This window comes from Ptychodera flava, chromosome 8 (genome assembly GCF_041260155.1).
Source record: "Ptychodera flava strain L36383 chromosome 8, AS_Pfla_20210202, whole genome shotgun sequence".
NCBI lineage: Eukaryota > Metazoa > Hemichordata > Enteropneusta > Ptychoderidae > Ptychodera > Ptychodera flava.
Window position 1 is genome coordinate 39,972,632 of NC_091935.1, and position 24,151 is coordinate 39,996,782.

A 24,151-nucleotide genomic window follows, 5' to 3' on the forward strand; every position below is an offset into this window, starting at 1 on the left:
GCCAAAGGGCTGTCATTGGTCAGATGACATGGTTCCCTATGCCATGACATTGATCTATGAAGGCAGTATCTTGGTTGTGTAGATTATTTCAATGAAACCATCTAAGGTAACTTTCCTTCTTGGACAATTTTTTTCAGCTACACATATCAAAATCCTGTAAAGGTTCTCCGAGGCCGACATGTCAGCGAATTTTGCAAGGCTTCCCAATTGACACTTTATCAGGGTTGTCATTGGTCTGTGACTCATTAACATTAGGAATGAAAATGTCAAATTGGTGTTGTGAACTTGCTGCAATTAATGAGTGAATTGGCATTACAGTACAGAATGCAAGGAAAACAATGTAATTCATACATACCAATGTCTCTAGGTTATCATAGTAACTGCACACAACATCCTTGCCAACCAATTTGTTCCTTTCTGTTTCCCCTTCACGTAGAAGCTGTAACATAGATACAGATAATGGTTTTTAAAGACCAAACACAGAAAGCTTTATTACAGTCAAATTTGACTTTATTTCAGGTCCTCCTATATTTATGAACATGTGTCTGCTGCAAGTCTATTTCTTAGTGATGTCTTCATATTATTTTGCACACTAAAGACATGTTTGTAGTCTGCAGTCTAAACAGGGAGTATAAATCCAAATTCACCAAAATTAACAAGTTTGAAACAGTCCAGTATGATACTTGCACATTAAATGCCTGACTGACCTTTGACTGACCTTTCCATATATCGTAAAACTCAATTATATGAGTATGAAGTACCCAAAATTAAACTTTTGAAGCATACTTTGTGGTGGGAATTTAGCTGAGTGGTTCTGTTGCTGATGTCTTTGTTTGGTAAGTACTGTATGTTGTGATTTTGAATCTGATTGTGAGTTTGAATTTTGTGCTGCAATTTTGTAACATAATGTTTAGTTACAAAAAGACCTATACCATTTGTGATTCTAATACAATCAATATAACAACACACTGATGAGTCACAGGAAATTTGGATATAATCATCTCTACTCTTCAGCTCATAACTAGCATTATTCTAAATTTGAAGAAGAATCTCTTCATCATGATCAGTCTATGGAGGCTGATTGCCTCTTCTTTGCAAGATACTTTTGTTGGAAGTGTATAAACTAATGGCAAAGATATCATGGCAAATTGTATGGTAAAGTAATGCCTTTTATTCAACACTGAAATACAGTTTGGAGTATTTTGCCATGACTTATCACTAGAGTTTGACAATGGGGCGCCAATATAGCATTACTTCTTGTACAATTACTGAACCCAGCAAAGATACAAAATATTGAATGTCAGTATTTCTAATGTCATCTTGGCCTTCAAAGAGTGGTTCACAGAAACTGTGTTACTTTTGAAATGGAACTCAACTGACAAAATGATGATAAGCATGGACAACACATATTCCAGTCATATTCTACAGACATTGAATGGTTTGTTTACTGTAGACTGTCAATTATTGGAACCTTTAGGGGATAGGGATTTCGTTGAGCTATGCACACAGTTATTAGTCGGGTTGTTCAATCAGATCATAATTGGATGGTCAGTGCTCATTTCTCATATTCAAAGCTTGCAGGCATGCATATACACCGTTGTACATTGAGTGAAAGCTTGATGCAACTGCTGCAGATTTAAACACTGTTTACTTATTTTACAGATTTAAAATATGGGAAATGCATCACTTGAGTGACTATCAAATGCATGTCTGCATAGCAGTCAAATACAAAGCCCAGAATAAATAATCTAGACAATGAGAAGTGGTTAAAATATGATTGAATGTTTTAGTTCTGGAATTTCAAATCAAAAGACCCCACCATTTTATAAGTGCTATGGCCACAAACTGATGATGTCAAATTGCCATACACAAAACACAGACGCCTGGTAATCATGGCACTGTGTATTGTGTACGGCGATTTGACATCATCAGTTTGTGGCTATACCACTTCTAAAATGATGCCCAAAAGAGTGCCCAGCCAGGCCTTATCCAAACTTCTGATTGTCCAAAGGTCACACTTTGATCATCACTGTACCAGTGAACAATAACATGTCATTACATTGATCAAGTTTCCTTCAAGACATGTAAGTAATGCAATATATTTAGTAGAAAAGTATAGCAACCACTATCACCATGTTGTACCATGAAAATGAAGCAGACACTGAAATGAACAACTGGGATAATTGACATGTGGATGATCAAAGCTTAACTGTTTTCACTGGCAGCTGTAGGCAATAATTACATACGATGTACTCACCCCATGTAGTACTGGCAATACTGGTGGCTGGCACTGTTGTAAGAAGTAGATAACCATGAGAGGAAATGCATGTGGTGGCAGGCTACCTTCATCCTGTTTGTCAATGTGACACAGTCTACCCCAGTAACGGAATGCTACACCAAGAGTTTTCAAGCGTGGATCAATCTTGGCATACGTAGACAGCAACTCAGTTGTTTGTTGGCAGGCAGTGGTCTCTGTGTAGCACAGAGTACATTTCAAACCACTGTAGAAAGAGCATCATGGAATAAGAGTAGAGCAGCAATTAAATCGGTTATCTTTCCTTGACATGCTTTTCCCATATTTTCTCTTTGAATAAAAATGCCATTGCTACATTTCAAATATGAACTGAACTTGACATCGATACCATGTACAATCATACACCATCATATTACATGGAAAATCACACATGTACGTACAACACTTTCACTGCAGAAACAGGTAAATGTAGATAAAGTGGTACAGATCAGCTTTTGTGCTTTCACTTTTGTCTCTGTCATCAACAGACACACACATAACAGTCTACCTGTGGATGAAAACATTAAATCATACTTTTAACCCAGAAATTTCAAAATGGAGAGGTATGAAATATGTAGTTTGAAGTATAACAAAACTTATGACAGAAAGTATTCTGTCAACTTACCTTTTTCTGTCTATGAAATAAATCGATGGTATCTTGATAGAAAACTCACTTTGAACATTGGTATAGGCATCTGAAACACAGATATAGTATGTATAGGTAAACTTACATCAACATTTTTAGGCAACACTGAAACAATGTATGGTATATTATTGGCATGTGAGACAATAACCACATAAAGCTTGATGAACCATTAATTACAATATCTTGTTCTACTGCCACAATCATGTTTGAAACGCCAAGTGTTCAACTTGTCTATACAGCTTGTATAGCTGTGATTTCCTATGTCATTGTTGACAAACAACTTCTTGTTCAGACTGGAATTCAATAGTAAACAATAACACTGCGAATTCTATCACTCAGTACACACAGTATTCTGTTAGTATGGCTTGTACCTTACATTTAAACATGACAATGAACTGTTTTATAGAACAAAAACAATGGAAATATATTTATAAAAAAAACATTTATTGTCACTTAAATATTTGATTCAAGGTCCTCTAGAAACCCTAGCCTAGATGAGGATGACATTCACTCCTTCATGTTTGTGCTCAAAAAACTGAAAGTGATGTACAAGTCCATGATCGCATAGTTTACAATAATGAATGACATTCATAAATAGAACTACAACAGTACAGAAAATCTGCATATATTGTGAACTCTCATTTACTATAAACATTACAATGTAGAAGTTTGACTCACCACTATGTGATTTCAGAATTTCGTGTATCTCCAGAAGTACTTTGGAAATCTGTAGACCTTTAGAAATGTTGACGTCAATGTTGACATCACTGTCTTTGAGGCCAAAACCATTAGCAGAGGATCCATACAAACACAGGTGGCAATCTGTTCAAGGAATATCAAATGGTAAAGTGTTGATACTAAAATGCTACAGACAAGAATAAAATGTCTTTATTATCATGCTATTTGAGTTTTTTTGTTTCATAACTGTCCTTTTCGGAATAAGTTGTTAGCCATGTTACAATTTTAAAATCAGTATTTAACTTACCACAGACATGACATGGACATTTCAGCATGTTTTCAAAAACTGGTGACACATTTTATGTAACAAAAATTACAATTTGGTAATGTTACAGCTCCAGCATGGGACTACCTGCCCAACCAAGGATTGGTGAAAATATTAGAAGTACAGATGGTCAATGTTTTTTATTTGGATTTGATTTGTGAAGGACAATTATTTGCTTGAGATTTCCAAGATAGATGAAAATCCATGAAAAAGACAATTTCCATCATTGAACAGAGCATGGACATATTTGAATCATGGTTATATGGTTTGTTGATTTTCCTATACGGTTTTAAAACACAGGATTCTCAATGTCATTCATGGTGGATGATGTTACACAATAGCTATCTGTCATGAAAAATTGTGTTATTGGATCATTTTTAAATATTAAAGTTGTCGTCAAGTTGAAAATAGTTCAGGTCAGTATCAGCCAAATGACCACTATGGGCCCACAACATTGCATGTCATCAACAAGGTACCTTTGAGTCACATTGGAAATCTTGCATTTGACATGTGAAGCATGTAATAATCAACACAACTGACTTGACAGAAGACGGGGAAGAAATGTGAGGTACAACAAAACTACAAAATATACTGTGAAAAAGGCATGTGTAATGTTAAGAGCAGTGCATTGCAATGACACACACAAGGCAATTTGTAATGAAGTAATTAGTACCGTAATTTCATAAAAGAAAGTTGACACAGACAGTGAAGTAGCCGTTACACCTCAATGCTGTTATGGTCCAAAATCTTGCAAAACAAAGCAAATGCACATTAGAAGACACCATTCCTTCATTACCCATGCCTTCTACTTACTACCTGCAATGCGAGGCTTTACAGCTTGGTTGAGTCCATGGATGATCTCTTTCCTTATTTCTAGATCCTGAGTTGTCAGAGCATGTTCTTGTTCCACTGCGGTTAGGAGGGTGTTGATGGCTTCTAAGTGTGCTTTGTTAGGTGAAGGCAGATTACGCAGGTACTGATCTTCTTCCCATGCCTACAAAATAACCATGCACTTGAAAATTACATCACAACTTAACATTCAAAATGAGAAACAAACGTACATGAAAATAAAACATAAAGTTGGCAGTGTAGGAAATGCTTTAAGGGCTACTGTTTGCTTGCTTGAGTAATCTTTGATTTAAAAAGTAGGATAGAGTGCACTGTAGATGGAAATGAAGATTGTTGACATCTTGCCATTCTGTGTTACACGTAAGATTGTCCTGAAGTACTATCAACTGGATCTTTCAAACAAATAATTTCATGTTAACCCTTTTCCTGCCAAGTCGGTGAAAATCCGCTTGAAATTCGGTGTAGCCAGAATCTAAGCACTGGTGACCGTTATTCTCCCAACCCGGTGGAAATCGGGCCCTTTTTGGGTACCCCCTTTCCTGCCAAGTCGACGGCACTACGTTTTGCTATCCCCTGTGCGTTTAGGGTCATCCGAGGAGAGGTTTTCTGACAAGGAACGCCTTTTCCCCTCGAAATGGGTTCGCAGGGAGTCGATAGACAGGGAAAGGTGCAGAAACCTGTCCGCCAGTCCCCCACACCCGAGGGGGGCTGTTTTTTTTTACCGCTTTTTAGCGGACTTGGCAGGATAGCATGGTGACGTTTTCTGGCGGAGTTGGACGTACTTGGCTGCCTGGCACTATAGAGATTGCTGCCGAACTTGACCAACTCGGCAATGCTAATCTAGAAGGCTACCTCTTGCAAACGACTTGGCAGATATGCCGATGGTGCGAGACGAAAGTCACTTATTCAGTTGTGCATGACTGAAAATGAGAACGTATTTTTGACGGGACGGCTCGACTTGTTCCTCCGATGGAACGGATATGAACGACTCGGAAATACCATTACAAACTGGTGTCCGACGTACTAAGCTGGGCTTCAGCTCTGCAAGTTCAAGCCAGGCAACGTCCTTCACCGCCTTGGCCGTGCCATTCAATGGACGTAGCTTTGGATTTTTTATTTATTCCATTGTCCAAAGTATTGGCTCTGGTTTGCAGGCAAACGTATCCTCTTGCCGACGCATTGGTAACTACGTACGCTGTTTGCGTACAGAGAATTCAAAAGGTGACATAAGGTCAATATGCTACGGGATACCGCCTGCATTTAGCAGGGACTGCTTTTGTTATGCAAACCAGCTAGCAGTACAATATGGCTGCCAGGCATGTGGACACGTCGATGGCTAGAACAATGGAAGCATATTGCGTTGTACCCATGCATCGCAAAAGTGAGACTGAAGACTTGGGTGTAGTGACTGGTTATCACTGGTTAGCTGCAGCCCAAGCCATGTCGGTACAAACCCGTACCTGACTGAGGACCACTCGATTAAGTCAGTAATGAACGGTAACACTCGTAAGCCAACTCCCAACTGAGCTGGCTAAACTACGTTGAGCTGTGCTTCAATGGCTCAGCCATGTCGTTAATACAACGGCAAAAACGTAGTTTTTGTGCTACACTGCCAAGTCGTTTAAGGTACGTATTCAATTGACCCTACCCTGGGGAAACAGGACAGGTTTGACGGTGCTTCTGCACCCCTAGCACGACCCTCAGGGTCTCTGACTAACAGACGAGTGAGGTGATGTTTGTGCCTAGCGGACGTGCGTAATACTGAAGGAGTTTATTTCCGAAAAATAAACATGAAACGGCAATAAAATGACGCACTCCCAGGGGCAAACAAAGCCGGTGACCTCAATTTTTTTTGCAGCAACCCTTGAGCTCCTTCCCCTGTCTACGGGCATGTAGAAATTATCGAAGTCTAACACGTATAAGTACGGCTAAAACTACCCTGAAAATGGGCGATTTCTGCCAAAATGCCTGGCAGGATAACATGCAGGAGAGCCAATCTTTTGCAGGCACATATTATGGGGCGGTTTTCTACTGACTTGGGAGAATAACGGACAAGGGCGCTCGGCAGGAAAAGGGTTAAACACTTAGTCTGAGTGTGTAACTACTAAACTGTATGACCACACACCTACAGTTATAGGCTGTACTTTTAGTGCAACAACCTATTACAGATGTACTCAGAAACCATCTAACACTGTTGGAGTATTCCTACCTTCTACATAGTAAATGATACACGTCATATGTTTGTAGGTTGCTACTGTCTCATTGTTTGGATCATGTAAACAGTAACCCTTTCAGCAGCAAAGTTTGACACAACCATAATATTTTTATTGGATAAGGTGGACCTCTACACATTGGTATAGGGTTGATATGGTAAAAGTATTATATTTGACAAATTGTAGATCCCTACAGTTGTTTGCAATATCAACTTTTCTTTGAAAGTCTTTATTGTTGAGATATTGACTAAAATCAAGATGTTACCAGTCAAGAAAGAGCCATTATATACAAGTAATAACTGCTACAGTGACATCATACCTGGAGGAATCTTTTATGTTTTCTGTCCTTGATATGACGCTGACATACAGTAATGCTGTCACAGTGATAATCACAAACTTGACATCGAAACTTGGCTTGAGGAAACTTGGTGGATTTCTAAAACAACAAAAATTCATACCATTGAATGAATGTATCACGCTTAGTAACATGACAGGTAAGAATGGCAACACACACAGTGTTTGAAGTCTAAAAGGAAAATTTGCACAAAAGTTCAAGTCTATCGCTCTCAAAGGGAATTGTACATTTCTCAAATCGGCGATGAATTGGTTTTGTTTCTGGGCATATATTTTTCCACAAAATTTGCACAGATACATGTATCTTCAATGTTTATATGTCTTTCCAAAGATGTAAAATAAGATAACAAAATGCTGATAAACTTAAAATATATCTGAGCATTCATTTGAATGGTAGCATTCCTCATTAAGTCCTGACTTTCTGGGAATAAATGCAAATTAACCATATATTGGGGTTTCACCCTGAAAGGAAAATCATTATGTTGAATCACTAAATGGATTTTACAGAGTGTACATCTTGATTGTGATAATCAAATTATTGTACTTCAGTGATCCACAACTATACATGTACCTGGTTATATTTTGGCTTTCTATTGTTCAGTTTTGTGCATCTTTCCTCTCCTCACAAATAGTAGATTTTATTCTAAGCATGAACACAGTAGATTGGATTATGGGACTCTAGTCAGACTTACCTCCTTCAGCTGGAATACATATTCTTTTTCCAAAGTCTTTAATGCTAGTTCTGTTGCATCGCTTCCAAGTTGATCTTCACTTTGACTGTTGATACTCTTTGCAGAAGTTGTATCAGGGATGCTCTCGGTAGCATTGTCCTTGTTTCCTTCTGGATGAATTTTATCATCCGTCACAGAAGTCTCAGACACAGCAGCTTGTGTTTCTTGCTCTTTCTTTTTCTTATTTTTTCTTTTCCCCTTGTTTTTCTTTCTCTTTTGAAAGTAGGGATCTACTTCAGTTGATTCTTTATTACTGGTATCACCACTCTGTCCAGACGTACTGGCCTGTCTTTGTGGCTCTCTATGTCTTCCATCATTTGGAATTGCTGTATTCCCTCTTGGTTCATGTCTAACCACTCTTTCAGTAACCTCACCTCTGTCAGAAGTGCCAGGATTGCCACCTCTTTTTCTTGACCTCTTTCTTCTTCCTTGTTTACTTTGATTTTCACTCTGTTTTCCTGGAATTTCAACTATAAGGCTTTCCAGGTCTCTTTTACTGAATCCCATACCTGGTGTTTCTCCTTGATCCCCCCTCTTGTATTTCATTTGGTCTCCTGTTGCTGCCATGTTGCAAATTTGGCAAGATAATATGAATCTGAAAAAAACAAACATTACCCACAATAATTATACATCCAATATCTAGTGACTGGATTAACTTATTTGAGATTGGCAGAACTAAAATCTGAGTGAATCCTTTTATTGAACAGGTACTCCACCACTGTGTAGTTATTAGTCCCCACGGACATCGTCCGGGGGGACTTATAGGTTTGGTCATGTCCGTGCGTGTGTGCGTGCGTCCGTCTGTGCGTCCGTCCGTCCGTTCACGCAGATATCTAAGAGATGCCTGGAGCGATTTCATTCAAACTTGGTACAAGGATTACCTCATATGTCATACAGATGCACGTTGATTTGTTTTGTGATACGATCCAATATGGCTGCCAGGCGGCCATTTTATTACGATTTTTTCATGTACAGAGCCATAACTCAGGCATGTTTCAACTGATTTTATTCAAAGTTGGTACAAGGACATTGACTAATGTCATAGATATGCACGTCAATTTTTTATGTGATACGATCCAATATGGCCGCCGTGCGGCCAATTTGTTATGATTTTTTCATGTACAGAGCCATTACTCAGGCATGTTTCAACAGATTTTATTCAAAGTTGGTACAAGGACATTGACCAATGTCATAGCTATGCACATCAATTTGTTTTGTGATACGATCCAATATGGCCGCACAGCGGCCATTTTGTTACGATTTTTTCATGTACAGAGCTGTAACTCAGGCATATCTCAACCGATTTTATTCAAACTTGGTACAAGGACATTGACCTATGTCATGCACATGCACATTGATTGGATTTGTGATACGATCCAATATGGCCACCGTGTGGCCATTTTATTACGTTTTTTCATGTCCAGAACCATAACTCAGACATGTATCAAGCAGATTATTCAAAGTTGGTACAAGGAGATTGACCAATGTCATACATATGCACATTAATTTGTTTTGTGATACCATCCAATATGGCTGCTGTGCGGCCATTTTGTTATGATTTTTTCATGTACATGCCATAACTCAGGCATATCTCAACCGATTTTAATCAAATTTGCTACAAGGACATTGACCTATGTCATACATATGCACATTTATTTGTTTTGTGATACGATTCAATATGGCCACCGTGTGGCCATTTTATTACGATTATTTCATGTCCTGGACTACAACTCAGACATGTATCATGCTAATTATTCAAAAGTGTTTTTATCACAGACCTAATGAAGAGGACTCTATCCTCTCTGAGAACCTGTAATCGAAGTACCCATTAACAAGTGGGGACTGTGTCATCAACGATGACTCGTTTTTCAAAGACACAGTATGGCATTTGTTCTTTAACTTTACTAGTGATAGTAACATTCAGGTTGACATCAAGAAACATATGGCAAAGTCAGAGAGTAACATTCAGGTTGACATCAAGAAACATATGGCAAAGTCAAACTCCGCTTTTTACACTCAACAAGCGTGTAGCTTGCATGTTACTGTTAGGAAATTTAATATATCGTGCTTATTTAGCATGTTCAGGTCAGGATCAGAATATGTGTTGGTTTATTTTCAGTATGCAGTATGCACATTTGTCTGGTGATCTATGCCCACAAAGGTAACACAGATATGCGTAATGCGGTGAGAACCTCAGTATAAGGATATGCTGATTCTGTAGAAATGTCCAAAGAAACAATTATCAGTCAAATCATGTAAATAAACCAGAAAGCAGTTAGCCATTATTTAGTAGGGAGTTGTGATCATCTCACAAATCAAAGACTTTTTTACAGTTTTCATAAATGTACGCTTTTGCGAATGATCAATCTTCATAACTTGTCAATTTCTGGAAAACTTCGATTTGCACATGGAGATTGTGATGATACAAAATGCATCTATAGAGCTCATATCCAAACATGCATAAAATGTGATAGTACTTGCAAACTGTTTATGTACTATATGTAGGTATCAATGAGAAAAAAATATGACATTGAATACTGTAAAATGTTTCTGAAAGTCACATTTGTATTTTGCAACCGATGGAAAAGCAATTCAAAATTAAAAAATATTTGTCTGCTTGAGCCATGGAAGTGGTAATTTTACAAATATATATCCATGCTTGAGACTGAGTGTATCAAGGAGGACGGAATGGATCTTCCTCCCTCATCCTACTGTAGCTGCAAAATTGTTCCATAAACATTTCTGAGGGCCACCATTACCAACTTCCAGTAATGGCCGCTCCAAGAAATACAGATGCCCCACACTCAATGTTTATGGAACGGGATTGATGTGTTTGATCAAATTCCAAATCCCATAAACGACAAGGTTAGTGTAGTATAGTTTAGTATTCAGTAGCGATAAATTGGTACCACCAAATGCAGTAAATATGTAGGATTTCATGTCAACACGCCTCATCCAGTGGGATGCGCTTATTTTGAACCTTACAGGGCCATCGGCATTGTAGCTACTGGTGAGCGAAGTCGCAAAAAACCCAAACTCACTGACCACCTCACTGTAGCGCTACAATTTTGCAGCTACCCTCATCCCTTCTTGAGTGCAGAAATCTTCCGTACAGAAAGTGACCCTGAATGCTTGATATCTATTTGCATTTGAGGTTTATCACACTATCTTTTTCAGGGTCTATGATCACACACATGCACACACTTGCTCTCTCACACACACAAACTTTTATACACACGTCTGTCATGGAAACGATGCCACCAATCACCAAAGGGTGGGGTGGATGTGGGTGTGCGTGTGTGTGTAACCTGTATAGAATGATAACCATGCACAAAGTGGGCTCTGCAACATATCTTTCATCAATGTGACAGTTTCTAGTCGACTGGACCCTAAGTATGACACCATGACATGGTCCATGTACATGATGCATTTAATAGGCCTGTACACAGTAAAGCAACCGAAGTCTGAATAATCGGTTAGACGTGCATACATTATCGTCACTACTGCACATTGGAAGAGCCAGCAATTCAACAGCAAGTCGCGGGCCAGTGAGAAGCGAAGACGATGGAGTAAATGTTTTTCCTCGAGTACTATACTACATGTACGTTTTTTTGATATCATTCATTGCAGATTGCCTGTTTGACTAATTTTAACCAAAACTGGCTGGTGTACAGCACACATCTTTATCAAAATTACACATTTTCTAAGCCACAAAGATTAATTCATTCGCGGGTGTGTACATATTCTTGCAAGTACACTCGTTCTGGGGTTTACAATTACAAAGCGCTGTGTATGCATAGTGGTGACGCTCTCGTATGTCCATGTGTTTTGAATGAATACTAAAATGGTACAACTATTTGAAATAAAATAAACTGGCTCTTACCATGCGGTAACAAATCTCTGGTGCAAACATACACTCATTTGAACAGTTGCACAGTTCTTAAATTATCTGCATTTACGTTTTGATTTCCATGAAATTAGTTCTAACGAGGGCGCCATATTGGAAATTTTAGGCATGATGGGAAATTAGACTCTTTCACAGCCTGCATATATAGTTCAAAATTAATGGAAATTTGAGTATTTTGTATATTGACGTTGTCGTAAAATTATGTTCTGAATCATACATAATAAAAATAGTCTGCTTGGCCAATTTCTAAAAGCACCAAGACATGGTGTGCGCCAATCTAGTCACCACAGTAATGTAGTCAGGAACGAGGTGGCAAAGGGAAAGAGAGCGCACGACAAACCAGCGGCGTCGAAAAACGCATGCCAGACGTAAATTTCCCCACATTTTAATTGGTACAGCTTAAGGGTTTCATCAAGAATTTTCTTACCAGTGTTTATACTGTTCCAGATCGCTCAAACCTGACCGTAGTCGCAATCAGCACCCAAAATGGGTGGCACAACACGAGTCATCCAGGTGACAAATGTTGCACCCGGTGCAACATTGGATCAAATGAAGACATTGTTTGGATTTCTAGGAGATATTGAAGACATCAAGCTATTTCCCGGAGAGTAAGTAACCTCATCTCTTGATGTAAAAAATTATTGAAAAGCATTGGCCAAAATTACCAACATTCCATTCAAATCATGCTTCTACTACCGCTAAATTAAACCATAATTTGCAGAAACATTAAAATAGGGCACTACTAATATTATACTACAGTAGCCCCTCTGCTGTCTATGTGTTGCTTCCTTCATTCAGTACAGTACAGTGGCTCAAGTATTCGCCTGGTGTAGTCACAACCTCAGGCAAAACCTCGAGCAAGTCTCCTGCAGCAACTGTCTACAGTACCAGGAGCCTCACGTACACTGAACATAAATCAGCTAAAAATGGAAAATAGTCACCTTGTGACACCGTCCAATCTGTCAGTACTATTTTCAAAAGTTTTAATTGAAATTTAAAACCTGAGTTTGAGACTGAGAGTGCAATGATTGTCACAATAATGCTCACAGCAAATCATCCTGTTTGGCAATATTTTAGAGAAATACGATACTTCAAAGCTTTTTCAGATAATTCAGCATCCTCATATTATACATTCAGAACAAAATGGAGGAGTCGGAGTATATTGCATTGAAATCACTGTGAATTTTGTATCAGAACAGCTTAATATTGCAATGATGCTGTAGTATATGTACTATGTATTGTATAGAGAGACACAGAGGCCGTTGTTCACTAGTCTCAAGCATGAGGAGAGTCATACTTTATTCCGCACATGCGCACTACAATAATACGTCACTACATGAATATATTAGCATATATTACACTGCTTCCCCTTTCAAAAGAAAAGTGTTACATGCCAGTTTTCTACAAATAAACTACATTGCAAAATCTACAGATCTAATTTCACTACTGGTTTTCTAACTCTATTTGATCTTCTAACTGGTTCAGTAATTAGGGGCCCAAGCCGACCGGCTGGGACCCTATTGTTATTGCTCAAGTTCTACTACTTCCTCTTCTTTAGGGGCCCAAGCCGACCGGCTGGGACCCTATTGTTATTGCTCAAGTTCTACTGACTTCCTCTTCTTCTTCTTCTGCCGTTTCTTTGCTCACCTAGATCTCTCGAACGGCTGAACGAAAACTTCTCAAACTTGCAGGGCTAATAGGAGCCAATTAGTACTCGTGCACCTGACCCTTGAAATTTTGATTGGTCACGTGACCTGGCGGCCATATTGGATTTTCCAAAAACCTAAAGATGGCTTCTCCAGAAGACGTAGGGGTCTAGTCGATTTGAAATTTTTTGTATAGCAAGCATGACCTAAGGTCTTTAGAATTTGCAAATAAAATCGCATGCGGTCACGTGACCTTGGCCGCCATATTGGATATTCTAAAATACTCATTTAATCTTTAAAAATCTTCTTCTCCAGAACCAAAACACCGATTGAGCTCAAATTTTACTCATGTCATCCTTACAGTGATCTCTTTCAAGTTTGCAAAAATCATTTTGATCGGTCACGTGGTTTGGCCGCCATATTGGATTTTGTGAAATCACAATTTAATCTTTAAAAATCTTCTTCTCAAGAACCGATTCACCGATTGAACTAAAATTTTACATATATCATCTGAAGTGTGATCTCTTTCAAGTTTGCAAAAGGCGTTTGGATCGGTCACGTGGTTTGGCCGCCATATTGGATTTTGCAAAAATCGTAATTTAATCCTTAAAAATCTTCTCCTCCAGAACAAAAACACCGATTAAGCTGAAATTTTACTCATGTCATCCTAACAGTGATCTCTTTCAAGTTTGCAAAAAACATTTCGATCGGTCACGTAGTTTGGCCGCCATATTGGATTTTGTAGAATCACAATTTAATCTTTAAAAATCTTCTTCTCCAGAACCGATTCACCGATTGAACTAAAATTTTACGTCTATCATCTAAAGTGTGATGTCTTTCAAGTTTGCAAAAGGCGTTTTGATCGGTCATGTGGTTTGGCCGCCATATTGAATTTTGTGAAATCGCAATTTAATCTTTCAAAATCTTCTCCTCCAGAACAAATACACCGATTGAACTAAAATTTTACACTTATTTGCCTTAGTGGTGGTCCTTTTAAGTTTGCGAAAGGCATTTTAATAACTCACTTAATTTAGCCGCCATATTGGATTTTGTGTAAATCTCAATTTAATCTTTAAAAATCTTCTTCTCAAAAACCAATACACAGATTCAACTGAAATTTTATTCATATCTTTCTTAGTGCGAGCTCTTTCAAGTTTGCGAAAGGCATTTGGGTCGGTTAAGTTGCCCCAATGTTCATAAGGCTGCTGTTTAAAACCTCGTCAGTCAGAAGATCGATCAGTGATGTATGTTATATTGTACACTTGAAAGTCAAAGACGACATGACAGACTGCAATGCCCGCTGTCTAATTAAACTAGCAGTCCCACGAACCCTAATCTCGGCCCCTTGTGTAAGGCTATATTGATGCCAGGTTTTGTACGCCAGGTGACGTTGTCAAGTATACTGCCACAGAAGTACTTAGAGGAGTGTGCTCCTAGCTTTAAGGGGTGGCCGACTGCTGTGATTGACTGAATAAGAGCGGGACAAGGTCCCGCCAGGGCACAATTACTGGGGTCTACGCACAGCTAATATGTGAGTGTCAAGGATCATAAATGAAGCTGTTCGGGTAATTTTATATGTAGGTGTCTGAATGCATGCTCACTTGTTCGTCACGAGTAAAAAAGAAAGATACATGACATTGCAAGGTGTGGTGATTTGTTTTTGTTTCTCTATCTGACATGCATGGAGTGGCCCTGGTGTCTTATGTAACTGAGAGCATGTAACTGATAAAAAATGTAAACAAGAACACATCAAGCCAAGCTCTTAATGTCGTAAAAATCGGTGATACATATCCATTAAAACAACACCTTGTTCTGCAGCTTGATCGAATGTCATGTAATTGCTTTGTGCCATTGCATGCCCGGTCTGTGAAATTGCCGAAATTTGCCCGATATTTATCGGCGATTTTGGGACTCTAATATCAATACTAGACGATAGTAGAATGACTTGCCCTGTGCTTCGGTACGCCAGATCTGTAAAATCGCCGATATTTACTCGATGTTTATCGGCAATTTTTTTGGACTCTAATATCGATAGTAGACAATACTAGAATGACTTGCCCTGTTCCTCGGCACGCAAGGTCAGTGAAATCACCGATATTTACCAGATACTGTATATAGTTATCAGCGATTTGGGGAGTCTAATATCGAAATCAGACAATACTAGGTTCTGTCAAATCGCGGTAAATATCCGATATATATCGGAAATTACACCACCTTACAGATCTGGTCAAGCCCGACTTCCAAGGACTGACTCTTACTTTAATACTGAACGATATAGATTCTGTCAAATTGGGGGGGGGGGGGGGAAATCCGATATTGGAGATTTCACCACCTTCTTCTGACCTTGCAAGTTTTGGTCAAACCCGACTTCCAAGGACTGACTTTACAGCTCTGACTTTAGCTTCGATACTAGACGATATAAATTCTGTCAAATCGCGGGTATATGTCTGGTATATATCGAAGATTTCACCACATTACAGGTTTTGCCAAACCCGACTTCAAAGTACTGACTCTAGCTTCGATACTAGACGACACTAGCTAGATTTTGACAAATCGCGGGTTAATGTCCGATATATATCGGAGATTTCACCACCTCACAGTTCTGGTCAAACCCGACTTCCAAGGACTGACTCCGGCTTCGATACTAGACGATATAAATTCTGTCAAATCGTGGGTAAATACAGGGATCATGAATGAAGCTACTTGGGCAATTTTATGTGAAGGTGTCTGAGTGCAGCCGTATTTTTTTAACAGAGATAAGGCGCGCAGGTTCATTAAGGTGCAGAATTGTGTTTTTATCGTTTTTAGAAAGTTTAGCTGGAAGTTTAGAAAGCTAAATTAGAATTGTCTAAATCTAAATCTAAACTTAGAAAGTTTAGCCAGAAACGATAATTATCGCTTTCTAAATAGCGTTCTAAGTTTAGAAATTAGCTGAAGTTTAGAAAGTCGGGCCTCGGGTGAAAACATTTTTCCAAGGATATATTGGATAAAAATGATAATTATCACTTTCTAAATAGCGTTCTAAGTTTAGAAATTAGCTGAAGTTTAGAAAGTCGGGCCTTGGGTGAAAAATTTGTTCGAGGATATATCGGATAAAAACGATAATTATCACTTTCTAAATAGCGTTCTAAGTTTAGAAATTAGCTGAAGTTTAGAAAGTCGGGCTTGGGGTGGAAATTTTTTTCCAAGGATATATTGGATAAAAACGATAATTATCACTTTCTAAATAGCGTTCTAAGTTTAGAAATTAGCTGAAGTTTAGAAAGTCGGGCCTTGGGTGAAAAATTTGTTCGAGGATATATCGGATAAAAACGATAATTATCACTTTCTAAATAGCGTTCTAAGTTTAGAAATTAGCTGAAGTTTAGAAAATCGGGCCTTGGGTGAAAAAAATTTGTTTCAGGATATGTCGGATAGAATCAGGAAAATACTGTATCAGTTTTGCCAAGCGGCAAATTCAAAGCTCAAATGTGATTTTTTTCCATAAAGCCGCGAGAAAAGCACCCCTTATTGAATTGACCATTGCAACGGGCAAGAATTGAATGTCATGAAGTAGAGCATGGATGTAAAGAAAATGTGGCTCTGAGTGAGCGATGACGAAAAATTGTGAATGTTTATTCTTTGACTGTCAAAAACAAAGACTGTCAAATAGCCACCGCTAGTGTTAATGACAAATAAACCAGATGTGTGACATGAAGACGAATGTAAATAACCATACTGCCACAATTCGCATTACCAAGGTGTGTTCAGACACAGACAAGAAGAGGGTCAGATAGTTCATGGATGTAACATCCATGGATAGTTCCACGACAATCGTGTCCATTGTGGTGCAAATTAATGCTAATAGCCTTATCAATGCCTCATTAGCATTCACTTGAAGCACAAATTGACGCGCGCGATGGTAATTGAACACACCTTGGTCATTGGAACTGTGGTAGTATTGTTCCATTTTTGGTTTATTGGACAAGTCCCATTTGAGCTTTGGATTTTAAAACTTACTTCTGAGGGAAACTGATAGTATTTTCCAGGTTCTACAAGAAAACTCCTACATACTCACACTTTTTACTTTAATAAAAACACTTGGGAATATTACAACAGAAACGTTGTATCTGCCTTTTTTCCGACATATTCTTGGAAAAGTTTGCGGGACTTCATCTCACGCACTCCACATTTCACTGTGAACACGCAGCCTGGAGATGGCAGCCTGGCCGGCAACACTTTTGATAGGGCCAATGCATTAATTTGGAGGTACTATCTCGTCGGTCTATTGGACAAGTCACATTTCAGCTTTGGCTTTTAGAACTTGCTTCTGGGGAAAACTGATAGTATTTTCCAGGTTCTACAAGACTGCTCCTACAAGCTCACACTTTTCCCCTTGAAACACTAGGGAATATACAGATGACAACAGAAATGGTGTACCAACGTTTTTATCCGATATATCCTTGGAAAATTTTTTTCCACTGACTCCGACTTTCTAAACTACAGCTAATTTCTAAACTTAGAACGCTATTTAGAAAGCGATAATTATCGTTTTTATCCGATATATCCTTGGAAAACTTTTTCCACTCCAACCCCGACTCTCTAAACTACAGCTATTTTCGAAACTTAGAACGCTATTTAGAAAGCGATAATTATCGTTTTTATCCGATATATCAAGGAAAAATTGTTTTCACTTCAGGCCCCATTTTCTGAATGATTCAATCTTTTACTGTGAGCACGCAACTGGAAGATGGCGGCCTGGCCGGCAACACATTTGATAAGACCATTAGCATAAATTTGCATTAATAAGCACAAATGGACGCGATCGTTGTGGACAAATCTCAATATACCTTGGCAACCACAGGGGCAACACGTTTAATAAGGCCCTTAGCATTAATTTGCACCATTACTTAATCTGCACAAATGGACGTGATCAAGATAATCTCAACACACCTTGGTCATTTGAACTGTGGCAGTATGGTTACTTTTATGTACATTCGTCTCCACGTCAAATATCTGGTTTATTTTTCATAACACGTAGTCTAGCCGGGTGGTTATTTGACAGACTTTGTTTTTGTTTTTGACGGACAAAACAAATATTTACAATTTCTCTTCACAAATTGTGTTTATGCCGACTCACTGTCACATTTCTCTACTTCGTAACATTCAACTTCTTGCCAAACGCAATGGTCAATTTTATAGGAAGTATGCTCTCTCGGGGTCTATTGGACAAGTCATATTTGAGCTTTGGATTTTAAAACTTACGTCTTGGGAAACTAATAGTATTTTCCTGGTTCTACAAGACTACTCCTACAAACTCACACATTTTCCCTTGAAACACTGGGAAAACATTACAATAGAAATGCTGTACCAACGTTTTTATGCGACATATCCGGTGAGTTGTTTCTCAACGTAAAGCTCAACTTTCTAAACTACAGCTAATTTCTAAACTTAGAACGCTATTTAGAAAATGATAATTATCGTTTTTATCCGATATATCCTTGGAAAAAAATTTCAACCTAAGCCCCGACTTTCTAAACTACAGCTATTTTCTAAACTTAGAACGCTATTTAGAAAGTGATAATTATCGTTTTTATCCGATATATCCTTGGAAAAAACTTTTTCCACTCCAAGCCCGACTTTCTAAACTACAGCTATTTTCTAAACTTAGAACGCTATTTAGAAAGTGATAATTATCGTTTTTATCCGATATATCCTTGGAAAAAAAATTTCAACCTAAGGCCCGACTTTCTAAACTTCAGCTAAACTTCAGCTAATTTCTAAACTTAGAACGCTATTTAGAAAGTGATAATTATCGTTTTTATCCGATATATCCTTGGAAGAAAATTTTCAACCTAAGGCCCGACTTTCTAAACTTCAGCTAAACTTCAGCTAATTTCTAAACTTAGAACGCTATTTAGAAAGTGATAATTATCGTTTTTATCCGATATATCCTTGGAAAAAACTTTTTCCACTCCAAGCCCGACTTTCTAAACTACAGCTATTTTCTAAACTTAGAACGCTATTTAGAAAGTGATAATTATCGTTTTTATCCGATATATCCTTGGAAGAAAATTTTCAACCTAAGGCCCGACTTTCTAAACTTCAGCTAAACTTCAGCTAATTTCTAAACTTAGAACGCTATTTAGAAAGTGATAATTATCGTTTTTATCCGATATATCCTTGGAAAAAAATTTCAACCTAAGGCCCGACTTTCTAAACTTCAGCTAAACTTCAGCTAATTTCTAAACTTAGAATGCTATTTAGAAAGTGATAATTATCGTTTTTATCCGATATATCCTTGGAAAAAAATTTTCAATCTAAGGCCCGACTTTCTAACTTCAGCTAAACTTCAGCTAATTTCTAAACTTAGAACGCTATTTAGAAAGTGATAATTATTGTTTTTATCCGATATATCCTTGGAAAAAAATTTTCAACCTAAGCCCGACTTTCTAAACTTCAGCTAAACTTCAGCTAATTTCTAAACTTAGAACGCTATTTAGAAAGTGATAATTATCGTTTTTATCCGATATATCCTTGGAAAAAAATTTTCAACCTAAGGCCCGACTTTCTAAACTTCAGCTAAACTTCAGCTAATTTCTAAACTTAGAACGCTATTTAGAAAGTGATAATTATCGTTTTTATCCGATATATCCTTGGAAAAAAATTTTCAACCTAAGGCCCGACTTTCTAAACTTTCTAAACTTCAGCTAATTTCTAAACTTAGAACGCTATTTAGAAAGTGATAATTATCGTTTTTATCCGATATATCCTTGGGAAACTTTTTTCACTCCAAGCCCGACTTTCTAAACTTCAGCTAATTTCTAAACTTAGAACGCTATTTAGAAAGTGATAATTATCGTTTTTATCCGATATAGCCTTGGAAAAAAATTTTCAACCCAAGGCCCGACTTTCTAAACTTTCTAAACTTCAGCTAATTTCTAAACTTAGAACGCTATTTAGAAAGTGATAATTATCGTTTTTATCCGATATATCCTTGGAAAAAATTTTTCAACCAAAGGCCCGACTTTCTAAACTTTCTAAACTACAGCTAATTTCTAAACTTAGAACGCTATTTAGAAAGTGATAATTATCGTTTTTATCCGATATATCCTTGGGAAAAAATTTCAACCTTAGGCCCGACTTTCTAAACTACAGCTAATTTCTAAACTTAGAACGCTATTTAGAAAGTGATAATTATCGTTTTTATCCGATATATCCTTGGAAAAAATTTTTCAACCAAAGGCCCGACTTTCTAAACTTTCTAAACTACAGCTAATTTCTAAACTTAGAACGCTATTTAGAAAGTGATGATTATCGGGTTTTTTTTGCCGTGTTTATCGTTTTTAGCTAGTTTAGCCCCCATAGGGAATACACGTAGTTTAGAAATGGCTTTCAGGAAAAGACACAATTCCGCACCTAACTCCGCAGGTTAGACTGCACTGCATTGGCTTCTGTCAACTTGATCTGGCATTTCTATGCAACCCACAATCCCAGCCCCTACGCAGTGTGAAAAGGCGTTGGTCAGAAGCATTGATAATAACTTATAACAAGCTATATGCATCGATTATGTGTTTTACGTTCATATCAGAGAGTAAAGTCTGTCATCGCGCTGTAAAATCTGGTCCATACTACAGCAAAAAATAATTGTCGCGAGCTCATTTTTCAGTTATTGATGTTTGTCATGTGATGATTAATATATCATTACAATACCTATGACAACAACTCGCTGGAGCACAGTCGTGGTGACGATGAGATAGACGTTAAGTCCCTAATTGAAACTAAAATGTCAATATTATGGAGTAAGGGTGTTTTATTGGATAAACATTATAGGCTGTTTGTCATAAACATTTTGAAACCGGAAAGTGAGAGGTAAAATAATTGTAGAAAACTGTATTGCGTCATTGTTGCTGAAATCACAGGCTATCGACTCAATGCCGGCGATTTGAAAAATCGTCACTCACAGCCTGCAGGTAAAATGGTTAATCAGACCTGGACGCTCTTGCCATTGTTCTAGGTCTAAATAGGTGCGACCATATCAGTTGTTAGTGTAGCTGTTCAGAATGTTTGATTGCACAGCTTATTACAATGGGAACACTCAGTAAACATGCACTTCCTCAATTCCAAGGTTTTGAATATTTACGAATTGGTGTGTGGACTTGAGTGAGACCAAGTTCAGAAACAAAAATGCTAGAAACGTTTGCTCCAAGTACTACTACTGTCACTATTTAGTCTCAACGATCAACTCCATGACTAATTTAGCACTTTCCTTATGTGTTTTATCCAAACACTCTACATTAGGTGCCACACAATTAATTCTTTGTTTGCCGTTCGCGTGCGGGTAGGATTTTCAATGGACGAAATCTGAAAAACAAACATAAATCGCCTGCTTGAAAATAAGGCGCGTTGCCCTTCCTGTGTTCGCAATGACGCAGGCAGTGTTTCCGCTGCTGCTCGCAAAATCGCAAATGCGAGAAAAAAGTAGTGTTTGCCGAGAAAATTTAGGCAAAAATTAGCCAAACTTGCGATTCGAAAATTGCAGTATGACGTCATCACTTTGTCTGTCCACGCGCTGTCCTGCATTCAACTTGAGACGTAATCATTCTTTATCTCTGTGCATCCCTGACCTTATGCGTCAGAAGATAGAATTTGTAACACATACAGTAATGAATAAAATTGTGACGAAATAGCTCACAATCCAAAAGTACCCATATGTTTACCATGACTATTTGACTACAATGTTACTAAGTTTTGGGTTGGACACTTCGTACAATGTGCCTACAGATTACTCCGTGCAGTGACAGCCATGTCATCGTCAACACTGAAGGATCGTAGTGACGGTGAAACTAAGCAAAAACGGCAAACTTTCGATTTTGACTTAAACAGCTCCACCAATATTGGAGAGAAACCACCCTAACGCAGGTTCTAAGCGCAAGTAAAGATATGACATGGAAAGAAAGATTATGATGAGAGTAGGAAAGTCGACTGGAATTTGTGAAGTTAGGAACGGCATGGTCAAAAGCATACGGCTTTTTTTCAATGTAGAGCGAGTAAGGCACTCCTGAACGGTGAAAATGTTGGTGGTGTATTGCTGCAAACAAGAAAATATCTTTACTGACATTAGGAACTTGTGTGAATTGGCTTCCTTAAAAATTTCGCAAAAATTTTCAGTGTATTCTGACGTGATGTTGTAAACAGATTTTCAGAGAAGGCGCTCGCTCGTCCGCCGAGTACAGTCGATGTACCTCCGCATTAAATATTGTGCAAATGAGCAAGTCTTGTCGCGATATTTGAGCATTTAACTTGACCGTCATTGAAACAAAAAGATGTTTCTCCATATCAAATCATTATGTGCTTTTATATTTTAGGGTTCTCTTTACATAATAGACATGAACATTTGGATTTATGATCCTTGATTTCCGCGATCCTGGCATGATTCAAGCTGGCCGTGAACTTACGCACTGACGTTTTTGGTGATGATCCCTGACCCTGTGCGCTGTCCGAGCATCGCTTGCTAAATTCATGGAGCTACCAAAGCTCCATGCTAAATTCAAGCGTAAAGCAAATGTATTGAAAGTCTAAAATGCACACATTTCTCTAGTCTGAGACTATTTTACTTTTGAGCTGCTATGGCCGTCGATAATAAAGCTGACGCACGACAAACGTTATTCTTTCGTTTAGGTGGGGAGGGGGTATTAAGCTCATTTCGTTTTGCGTGCGTCAAAATCGCATAAGGATTTTCGTCTATTGTTTTCGAAGTGCGACTTTGCAGCGAGAACGCAATACTACCTTGCATACTATATTCAAGAACAGAATGACAACAAAATACGGAGACAAAAAGACAACGAAAAGACATAAATGTGAAATAAAACTTGCAAGTTTTTTCAACGTGAAACATATACATGAAACATTTTCCTTCATGCGAAATACATTAAAATGTTCTGTGTCTTAAAAAGTGAAACGCGTAAAGTGAAGGTTTAGTAATTAATGTGAACTTCCGGTGTTTTTTCATGGGCGTGCGGATCGCCGCACGCCCATGTTTCATGTTTCATATGTTTCATGTTTCATCAGAAACAGCATCATAATATGAAGTTGATTTCGCATAAGAACTTTCGTTTTGAGGGGGAGGGAGGGGGTTTCAAGTAAAACGAAGGAATTACGTTTCTTGTGCGTCTGCTTTTATTATCGACGGCCCCTAATTCGTTTGAAAAACTGGCATGCTGAAGCAGGTTTCGTGCCGTTGTCTATAGCGCGATATGAACAGTACTGCATTGAAAGCGATTACAGGTTTGTAACTATTACATATAGCTGCATCGCATACGCCTAACTTTTGACAAGTATAACTAGCCTTTAAAGTTACAGCTAAGGGAGCATTTCACTCAACATAAACAGTGCTCAGGACAAGTATTATTTGACACTTAAAAGAAGGAATCGTACTCAAGGCTGTTATGATTTGTTCAGCGACCCCACTCTTTTACCGTAGAAAATTGTAATCTTATTAAACAGACAGTAGTTTTAACTTTTACCACG

At 38.1% G+C, this 24,151-nt stretch overlaps 2 protein-coding genes across 2 annotated transcripts in view; one reads left to right on the plus strand and one right to left on the minus strand.

Annotated features, from left to right (window-relative positions):
- Window positions 1-12,092, minus strand: part of LOC139138103 (terminal uridylyltransferase 7-like) — a 51,776-nt gene extending 39,684 nt beyond the window's left edge. Inside the window, exons 1-8 of the mRNA XM_070706326.1 lie at window positions 11,973-12,092; window positions 8,051-8,684; window positions 7,324-7,440; window positions 4,756-4,936; window positions 3,618-3,761; window positions 2,919-2,988; window positions 2,258-2,501; window positions 356-439 (exon numbers count right to left, since the gene is read on the minus strand). Coding sequence (XP_070562427.1) covers window positions 356-439; window positions 2,258-2,501; window positions 2,919-2,988; window positions 3,618-3,761; window positions 4,756-4,936; window positions 7,324-7,440; window positions 8,051-8,656 — 1,446 coding nt within the window. The 5' untranslated portion in view covers window positions 8,657-8,684; window positions 11,973-12,092. The remainder of the gene's footprint in view (window positions 1-355; window positions 440-2,257; window positions 2,502-2,918; window positions 2,989-3,617; window positions 3,762-4,755; window positions 4,937-7,323; window positions 7,441-8,050; window positions 8,685-11,972) is intronic.
- A 215-nt stretch (window positions 12,093-12,307) lies between these two features.
- Window positions 12,308-24,151, plus strand: part of LOC139139326 (serine/arginine-rich splicing factor 11-like) — a 39,210-nt gene continuing 27,366 nt past the window's right edge. The window contains 1 exon segment of the mRNA XM_070708204.1: window positions 12,308-12,604. Within this exon segment, the coding sequence (XP_070564305.1) occupies window positions 12,483-12,604 (122 nt within the window). The 5' untranslated portion in view covers window positions 12,308-12,482.